General features: G+C 35.4%; 2 protein-coding genes across 4 annotated transcripts; both read right to left on the reverse strand.

The window, feature by feature from the left end:
- Positions 1–769: 769 nt before the first annotated feature.
- On the reverse strand, positions 770–5,215 carry LOC127128369 (protein MEI2-like 4). Of its 3 annotated transcripts, none has more exons than XM_051057621.1 (11): positions 4,859–4,890; positions 4,321–4,437; positions 4,060–4,131; positions 3,550–3,962; positions 3,310–3,468; positions 2,717–3,110; positions 2,101–2,626; positions 1,884–1,968; positions 1,725–1,793; positions 1,439–1,618; positions 770–1,272 (listed from the first exon to the last, which is right to left on the reverse strand). In XM_051057621.1, the coding sequence occupies exons 2-11, from the start codon at positions 4,379–4,381 to the stop codon at positions 1,135–1,137; spliced, it is 2,097 nt and encodes a 698-aa protein (XP_050913578.1). In that variant the 5' UTR covers positions 4,382–4,437; positions 4,859–4,890; the 3' UTR covers positions 770–1,134. The 3 variants fall into 3 exon arrangements, with proteins under 3 accessions (XP_050913578.1, XP_050913577.1, XP_050913579.1); XM_051057620.1 differs by lacking the exon at positions 4,859–4,890 and adding an exon at positions 4,966–5,215 and having other exon boundaries at positions 771–1,272; XM_051057622.1 differs by lacking the exons at positions 770–1,272; positions 4,859–4,890 and adding an exon at positions 4,966–5,215 and having other exon boundaries at positions 1,434–1,618; positions 1,725–1,788.
- A 1,294-nt stretch (positions 5,216–6,509) lies between these two features.
- Positions 6,510–7,295, reverse strand: LOC127131827 (uncharacterized). Its single transcript, XM_051060724.1, has one exon. The coding sequence runs from the start codon at positions 7,293–7,295 to the stop codon at positions 6,510–6,512; it is 786 nt and encodes a 261-aa protein (XP_050916681.1).
- Between the last annotated feature and the right edge of the window lie 2,848 nt (positions 7,296–10,143).

The raw sequence follows: 10,143 nt of genomic DNA on the forward strand, positions 1-10,143 counted from the left end.
AGGATGAAGTGAAAAACCCTAGAGAAAAAATGCAGAAATGGTGGAAAAAAATTCAAAAAATATGAAGGGTATTTTGGCAACTTATACCATATTCTATGTCACTTTGTGATTGATTGAAGAAAATAGCCATTTAGGCTAAACTTTATTATTAAAACTCAATTAATACAAAGGATGGTAAGAGTGTCTTTATATACTGGAATCAAGTAACTAACTATCCTTTTTAGGAAAAATAACCAATAATAAAATCCTAATGACAGAACTATTTAATATCTAATAATTTAGACCAGTGAGAAATTGTATGACCAGGTCTTCCAAAATATAGGTCATTCTAGAGTGTAGAGAAGTTGACTAATTTCTAACCAACTTAGTTAATAAACTAACTAACTTCTCACACTAGTAACTAACTCTAATTATTATTATATGTATTGTCATTATCATGTATTAATTTGTTTTATGTTGGTTAGACATTATAAAATGAAACTGTTGCGATTTTGAATGGTTTTAAGATATTCAACGTTCAATATTTGTAGATTTTTCTTTTAATAAAATAAACTTCAATTTTTAGATGATTTTTTTTAGTCATAGAACATTATGAAAATTATCTTTCAATTATATTTCACTTTAAAGGAGCTGAGTTTTTAACAATCAAAATATCTTTTACAAGAAGAGTATGAATGCTAAATATTAACAATGGTGAACAATCAAAATGTATACCAAAGAAGTACTCAGCAAAATAAATAATTATTTCATTAAAATTTCCATTGAAAAACAAATTTACAAGGAAAAAATTGCCTGAATAAAAAAAAAGGAACTATACAAGCTTCTCCAATGTTCATAGTTCATACTTCAGAAACTCCTATACTTTTGCCTTGCAAACTCAAAGTTGAGACGGATTCTATTGATGTCTTTCAAGCATCAACATAGACACCGAGACGACACTGATCTAATATGATCGTATATAATAACAAAAAACAATGAATTGAAAAACTTCTTGGCTTAAGTGAAGTATTGGTACCTATGTACATATGCTCCTAATATAAGCACTTTTATTTGTCTAACCAAATTACTTTAATTTGTATGGTTAGTGATTTAAGTAAAATTAATGAGGCATCAAAAGAAACAAATGTGACTTCCTTAGTCTGATTCCTTTGAAATACTGTCTTTATCAGATGATGGTTGTAAGTTTCCCAAATTAGCAGTGTTATCCTCATGAATGTTGCTTCTATCTTTTCCATTTTTGTTGCCAACATTTATACCAATTGGGAAAGGTACCTGTTTCGCTAGAAAAGTTAGTAGCAATGGACAACTAATCGTATGAGATGATTCGCAAGTATAACGTTTAAAAGAGATAAAGTTTGAAAAGAGATTATAAACAATGCCGTATTTCGGCATTACGAACGGGTTATGTATGGATGAGTTAGAGTCAATCTTATGGTACCTGATCACCAGCATTTGGACCATCCGTGTTGAAGAGGATAGGCCTGCAACGCTTATCCTCATTCATCAAACTTGAATTCTGGAAGTGAGCAATAAGAGCGGCTCTCCCTTGTATGCGAGCATATGCGAGTGATGCCACTTTCTCACTGTTGAATTTCAACCACTTTTTCTCATTGAACACCTGCCACAATTACATCTTAGACTTTAGTTACTGATATAACGTGTGCGTGTGTGTGTGATGTATGCGATTAATTTTAGCAACAATCGTTGTCGTTTTTGCAGCTAACCTTGTAGAATGGTACAATGAAGCTAGGATCAGTCATGTTGATGAATGCATATCCAACATTGCATCTGTTCTGCAGTCAATGTTGATTCCATGTGAATAATTAAGAAAAATAAAAGGAATAAAAGGATAAACTAAAAACTCTATGAGAAAAAACACTTACTCTAAAATCAATTGGTAGATACAAAAAATCATAAGTTCCTTTATGGTGTATATCTATTGCAGCCAACAACATCTTGGAAGTATACCTGCGTAGAAATGAGATGTTGAAAAAATGATCTAGATCATAATAAAAAAACATATCTAATGAATATATAAACTTTTTGCATTAGAGAATATGGAGAAAAAAACCGATACAGAATGGTAGTACTACTACTTACTTGTTGGGAATGTTCTTGATCATAAGCGTTGTTCGGTTATCTTCGCCCCTTTTAATGCAGTCAATATCAAGTTCATACCGTTTCAAGTCAGCCGGGTTCGACGTGCCTACATTTCTACGGCTTCGAACGCGTTTATAAGTAGTATCAACTGAATTAATCATATGGTTTCTTTCAGGAAACACCATGCTCCTCTGGTTGTGGAAGTTGAGTCCAAAATGAGGGAGCATGTTACGAGGAACAAAGTCGACACGGTGTGGTGTTATAGATTCAGCTGGATAAGGATATCTACTGTCCCAAAGAGGAGGTGATTGAACAAGATGGTTATTTGTTGGTAAAACAGCAGTTAGCATATGTGATGGTGGCATAGAAATTTGGTTCAATCTTTGTATAGTAGGTGCTGCACAAGCTCCATTGAAAAATGATGGTGAATTTTGCAACATAGGTCGAGGCAGATAGGAATTGCTCCAATTTTCATGATGGCCAGGGAGAGGGAAGCTTGAACGTCCATTACCAGAGGATTTAGAAACTGATAAAAGAGTGAAATATCTTGTTAAATACGAAAAAATGCAAAGTGTCACGATATTTCGGTTACTAATCAACTGCACCATTGACTTACCACATGCTTCAAAATCCATGAAGGGTCTATTGGAGTTTACTTGAAAAAACGGCATGTTATCGATTCTTTCCTGTGTTTTGAGGTTGACGTTTGCAGCGACCTCAAGAGGACTGTGGCGTACACCATTACGATGATGTTCTGAGAAGGAATGAGGTTGAAAAGCTAATTCAGGCTGAGTATCAAAATTCAACTGGCCTGAGGAACTTGATTCAGAAATTTCACATTGGTTTCCAACTGAATTATGTATGATTAGAGACGGTGACGTGTTCGGAACACTTGGAGAGATCCCCTGATGCAAGCCTTCTCTACCATGGGAGCCAGTTGTTGGGTTAAGAGGAGAACAGTTCTGATGTAGACAGAGGTTGCATTCTTTCTGTTCGAATTCGGGATGAATCTGTTGAATCATTAACACTTATTATAAAAGTGCTTATGTATAAGCTTTTTTCTATTCAATGTACATAAGTTATAAGTGTTTTCATATAAGATACAATCTGCTTTTATAAACTATCACAGAGAGCTATTGAAAATAAGCTAAAAACAGAATATGACATGTCGTAAGTTGTTTCCATGAGATAAAAAATGCAGCATCAAACCTTAGGAATCGAATAATGAATGTCGAATTTCCTGCAGCCGAAGCGTCGGTTCTGGAGTGCTCTCATTGCATTTTGGGCATCTCTGACATCATAATATGTTATCATAGCATTCCCTCGATGCTTGCAAGCTCTATCAAAACTGTCAATATCTCCAAATTGCTTCAAAAAGAAGAAGAAAAGTAAGTTATTATCACAGTCAACAAAATCCACTTTCCGTATTTCAATATGAAGCGTCTATACCTCAAAAGGGGCTTTCAATACGGAGTTTTCAACATCAGCGTCGATATTTTTCACAAATAATCTTCTAGAAAAGTGTTCACCAGAACGATTTTCTCCCACGACTGAGTTATTATTACTATCTCCACCAACGATTTCAGACTTCTTTTCTCTGGACGACGACTTACCATCATCTTCAAGTTCAAAACCTCCACCACTATTAAAAAGCTCTAGTTCATCGACCTCATCACGCGTCCTATTCGGAATGACAAGGTCATCCCTCACTCCAGAAAGCAAATCATCCTCGTTAGGGAGTAGACTTGTAATTATTCGAGCCTCGAGTTCTTCAAGAGAGTCACGAAGCCTCTGTTCCTCGTAATGCGATGCAATTGCATCCACAGAATGTGCATGTGAAGCATTATTCGCAGATAATCGCACTGCCCAAACAGAACCACATACATTACAAACACATAGCATATTAACCAACAGTTTTTACAAGAAACTTTAGCATACAAATTTGTAAACTAGACTTACATTTTTTGCTAAACAAATCGAACCAAGAACTTGAAAAGAGAGTTGTTTCTTCCCGAGAAGAAACTATATTAACTTCGTTACAATACAAAAAAGAACAAACAAATTGGTTAGTACTTAACAATAACGATAGAAAAAAAAAACAGACTGACACGTTAGTACTTAATAGTACCAACTAACAAGATAATCAAAAAACGGACAGATAAACCCGTCAGTGCTTAATAGTAACGCGAGAATCAAATAGAATAGAATCCTAATACTAACCACGCCCTTCAGAAAGTTCATCCGATTTCCACAATTTTGAATCCATTGTTTCAGCAGGCATGATCACAGGGGTAGAGTAGTCAATTCAGTAATTTACCTTCACAAAGATGAAGAACACTGCAATGAACAAACATAACTTGTAAGTAAAATCTTCCAAGTTTATTACACAATTATAAAGGGTTAACTTAATAATTACCGTCTTAAAAAACACTTAATGATAAAGATTATGGAAAATAAAAAGTAATTAAACTGAGATTATATGAAATCATGCATCCTCTAATCATGCCACTAAAATGAACGTGGCAATAACACTAACTGCAAAAGCCACTAATGTTCTGAAAGATCAACAAGATCACAAAAGCACGAACATAATATTAAATCATTAATTAATATTAGATTACATTAAATTATTATTCTAATCACTCCAATAATTAAAAAAAACAAGAAAAATTTAATTAAAAGCATGCATAAAATTATAAAAATGAAAAAGAAAAAAAAAATAGAAAAAGAAAAGAAAAAGCATGAAAAGAGTATTTACGAATAAGAAAGATGAAAAATCGAAGGTTATGGAAATTGAAGAAATGAAGATGATGATTATATATTCAAGACGAAGAAGAAGTGAGAACGAGAAAAAGAATGAATTACGGAATAAGGCAAGGTGAGAATTTGCAGAAAGGAAGGATCTTCGATAATGTGTGCCGTACAAGATCTTCAATCGAAAGGTTTTTCCTGCATTACACGTTAACCTCTTAATCAACTATGTTAGTTACGGCGGTGCTGGTGCCGGTGCCGGAACTGTGAGTTTTCCAGCGAGTAGTTACAGTGTGAGTGATTTGGTAGTTTTTTCGGTTATTAACTATGTCAACGATGAGTCAACGGAAGTGACGGTGTTGGTTTATTTATAATTTAACGATTGCAGAAATTATTTTCTTGCGGTTTTCTTTATAATTATGATATTATGTGATTAATATTGGATATGTCAGCATGATGTCATAATCTAATCGTGTTTGTTATTTTTTAAAATAATTTTTATCAAGTACAACTACCATGGCTCTCTTCTAGACTTTTTCTTTTTTTTGCCCTTTTTTTTTAAATAATATTTTTAACATATTTTGTTTTAAAAATAATTTTTTAGAATGTTTCATTTTATTCTTTTGACTCGTCCATTCAAATGACGAGTTGGTGAAGGACGAAACATGGCTGCATTGACTCGCTCATTGATTGGACGAATACTAACATGAATTTTTCCACATGCATGAGCTCGGCCAATGGATGGCCGAGTGAATGAATTAATATTTTTTTTTGTTTTTTTAAATTAATTTAATAAAGTTAATGAGTTAATATTGTTTTTAAATAATATGGTTATTACCAATGACTTTCATTGACCGAGCAATTGCTTTGTGTTTGTACTGTCTCGGCCAATGATTGGCCGAGTATTCATGTATTAATTTTCTATAAATAGTAGGACTTGTAGAAATGTAATTCAGATCACACATCAAATTATTTTGGTGAGAATGTCTGTTTGGGGTCTTGTATTTTATGGACAAGGTGAAAAAACCAGTGTTTGCCTCGATCTGCAATGGAATTTCAGAATACTGAGTGCAGCCATCCACGTTGGCTTTCGACAGTTGGGCGGGCGTCGTATAAAGGTGAGAAAAGTAGAGTATCGTTGTCCATACATAACGTTGATTGATGCAAGCCCCGATGGTAGGTACATGTATTACCTGGATCGTATAGAAAATGATGAAGACGTTCAGTGTATGTTTTCGGGACATAGTGGTGAAGTTAACAGAGGAGTTGAAGGTCCACTTGTGTTGGTTGTTGTTGTTGATTAGTTTTTTAATAACCTCTAAGAATTTTAGTTGATGTGATTGTACTTTGTAACTAGAAGCCTTTGATTATCAAATGTATTTCATAATGTTTGTTTCCAAAAGACATTATTAATACACAATGGTTGATATATAGTACGTGCATAATAGTTAATAATAAAAAAAACATAATCATCTAGAGGGTCCTGCAACATTTGGACATTTCCTACGCATGTGTCATATTTCACGGCAAATCCCACACCTTCTCTTTTCCTTTTCAATATTGTCCATCTCGGTTTTAATCTGGGTGCTGTTTGGACGCCCTTTCTTCCTCCTTCTCATAGAGTCGTCGTGGCAAAGAGTAAATCCTTCATATTATGGTCAATTCTCCTCATGGGTAAGTCCTAGGAAACTCTCCTTATAGACCTTGAAGGCGTTAAGAATTTTGAACACGTCTGGTATGTGAATGGAGTAGTTCTGACGTATACTCGAACATGCTACGATTACATGGGAGTAAGGTAAGTGAAATGCCTGAAATTTTCCACAATCGCAGTGTTGTTTCCTAAGATCAACGCTGAATGTACCGGTTGGTCGACCATCATTCTGATTAATCTTCTCTTGGACCATGAAATAGAATCTCTCGCGATCAAATTGCATGACGTTATGTGTGTTAGCTTTACTGACTTCCTCAGTCATCCCCTTGTTGCAGTTATCACTGAAAACTTGCCTAGAGGCTAACATTTTTGTCCATTGATGGCCTCTTTTACCAAATAGTGATCCTAATCGATAGTACGTAGATTTGACCAATGCAATGATTGGAAGGTTTCGGGTTTCTTTGAGTACGGAGTTCATTGCTTCTGCCAGATTAGTTGTCATGTGACCCCAGCGTTGCCCTCCGTCAAATGCCCTTGCCCACTTCTCCCGAGGGATGTTGTCTATCCATGATAAAGCGTCATTGTTTGTTCTTCGGATTTCCCCCCGATAGTAGTTAAATTTCTCCTCTGTCAACGCATAACCCATGTTAACAACTATTTTGTGCAGTTCCTTGTCTTTAAACTCACGCATGAAGTTTTGTGCAATGTGTCTAATGTAATAGACGTGTGAAGACGGAGGATATTGCCATCCATTTTCCAGATTTTTATATGCACTCTTTATGGATTCATGCATGTCTGATATTAGACACAAATTTGCTTGTGGAGTAATGTGTATTCTCAAATCTTAAGAAAGAAACTCCAAGCATCCTTTGTCTCACCTTCAACCAATGCGAACGCTATTGGAAAAATGTTCCCGTTCCCATCCTGTGTCACAGCCATCAACAGAGTCCCTCTGTACTTTCCATACAATCATGTTCCATCAACCTGCAGAATAGGTTTACAATACGCGAAACCACGTATACATGGTCGAAACGTTCAAAAAAGACGATGAAAGATCCTTTGGTCACCCAAGTGTGATCCATCATTTGAGATCACAGGTAAGGATTACAATTCTATAATAGTACCTAATAGATATGTTTTCATTACCAGTATCCACTACGGCAGATCATTGTAAGATGTCTCCCAATTTTCATACAACGACTCAATTGCCTTACACTTTGCAATCCATGCCTTTTTGTAGGATATGATATACCTGTATTTTTCAGCAACATGAGCGATGATCACCTTCACCTTAAGAGAAGCGTCGCGATTTACAAGCTCCATTATGCTCTTACTAATCATTTCTGAACTGAGTTTTGTATGGTCTTATGACATAGAAGTGGTTGTGCATGTATGAGGCCCACCAGACTTACCAACTCTCCACTTTGAGTTGCCCTTACATAAAGAAACCCTGCATTTGAAATTGCATGCAGAATTTCTACATTTGATGACATAACGTACATTGTCAGATTTAGTCACAGAATAATCTAGACTACGTTTTATATGCCATTGTTGCAACGCAACAACACACGCTTCCTTATTTTCAAACTCGATGCCCTCCTCTATTTCGTCAGCATTGTGAATTGGTATGAAACTTCCAAAATCGGAGATTGGTTCAGCATCATCCAAACTTATATTTTTCATGTGAACATATGGGTTGTACAAACTAATCGGTTGAGCTCTTAGTGCTACGGTCGGTGTGTCGATGATATCTTCATTGTCGTCGTCATCGCTAACACCAAATAGATCTTCAAAAAGGACCTATTTTTGATCATCCTCACTATTGTCGTCCACCTCTTCATTTGGTATGAAAGATTCATTATTTTAAGTCGGTTCTTCGTCAATGGTTTGACTCATTCTGTACTGGTGTGACTGTATGGATTGCGTTGGATATGTTTCAAGATTTTCAAGTAGAAGAACATATATATCAATGGTAGGTAATTGAGAAAATGTTATATGACATTGAAACATTGACTTGACATCTTCATCATTCTCAATAGGTGTCATTACGTAAAAGACGGTATCATTATCTCCATTAATTAATGGATGGCGATAAATACTGTCTTCAACACAACTTTGTAACTTTTTTTCAATTCGATCTTTTAGATGATGGAAGTCATAATTGATGTGGATTTTGAATAAATGCACATTTGCATTTCTAAATGAGAATCCTTCATTAACATCTGTGAAAATTTACCCGTTAGAATGGATAGACACAACTAAATTTCTTTGAGCCATTTGGATATAGATATGAATGTAAGAGATTTGGTTTGTTGACAATGAATACCATTAAAGACCTAATTTATAGTCAAAAAACGATTTCCAAGGATACAAAACCCTAAACCCTAACTCGGCCATTTATTGGGCGGATAAAAAAGCAGTCAGAAGTAGCTCGTCCTTTCGTTGGACGATAGAAAACGCGTGAAGACCAAGCTCGTCCATTCGTTGGACGACCCAAACGCTTGAAGACCAAGCTCGTCCTGTCGTTGGACGAGTCAACACGATGGCAGGCCTAGCTCGGCCATTCAATGGGCGGTTCTGAACGCGTGCATATTTGGTAGTTCCATGTCTAATCATCCAGGGAATCTTGGAGCGGGGAATCCTTGCAAGGAACACGCTACAGGTTTTTTTGCATGCATGCACTCATAAGTTCCATCAACCTACACTATTTTCACCAATTGATTTAATATTTTTCCACCCCTATAAATTAACCTTTCATCAACAACTAATTTTCATCAACTACTTTCAATCTTCAAACAAATTCAGTTTCTCACGTCAAATATTCATTATCTTCTATTTCATATCTATTTCACAACTATAAAATGTCTTTGTTGTGGATGGATGAATCACACCGTGGGACAGCAGCGAACATTGCCGAATATGTAAGTCTGCGTATTCTTTATTTTTTTTTTAAATTCGGCTTCTCATCACAAAAAAATATTCATTATCATTTTTATATGAATTTCAGAAAGACATTAGGTTCCGGGTCCATTCTCATACTTACATTCAACCAAGTACGGTTATAATACCGTATTTGGAACTAGCGAATTTTGCAAATGTAGTCAAGATAGCAAGTTTAAAAGTAGACTCTAAACTAGTTGTTACATTGTTAGAGAGATGGAGACCCGAGACACATACGTTTCATTTACCAACTAGTGAATGTACTATCACACTGGAGGATGTGAGTATGTTACTCGGTCTCCGAATTAATGGTAAAGCTGTTAATGGCCCAACAAATGTAACTAACGATGTTTACATGGAGAATTTGGGCGTCAAACCGACCACTTCAGATAAAAATGGGGCTTCTGTCAAAATTGTTTGGTTAGAAGCTCTATTAATACAACTAAAAAATAACTCTACCCCGACGGAGGCGGAAAACATTCTCCATGCAAAATTTTATATTTTACTATTAATTGCTACTTTTTTAATGCCAGATAAGAGTCACAATTTATTACATTCTTCTTAGTTACCTTTAGTAGGAGGCCTAGAAAAATGTAACACATACAGTTTGTTTTTCTGCTTGTCTGGAAACATTATATAGACATATGTGCAAGGCATCCTATAAAGGAGTGAAAAGCATAGGAGGTTGTGTTGTGTTACTA

The sequence above is a fragment of the Lathyrus oleraceus genome, chromosome 3 (genome assembly GCF_024323335.1).
Source record: "Lathyrus oleraceus cultivar Zhongwan6 chromosome 3, CAAS_Psat_ZW6_1.0, whole genome shotgun sequence".
In the NCBI taxonomy this organism is placed as follows: domain Eukaryota; kingdom Viridiplantae; phylum Streptophyta; class Magnoliopsida; order Fabales; family Fabaceae; genus Lathyrus; species Lathyrus oleraceus.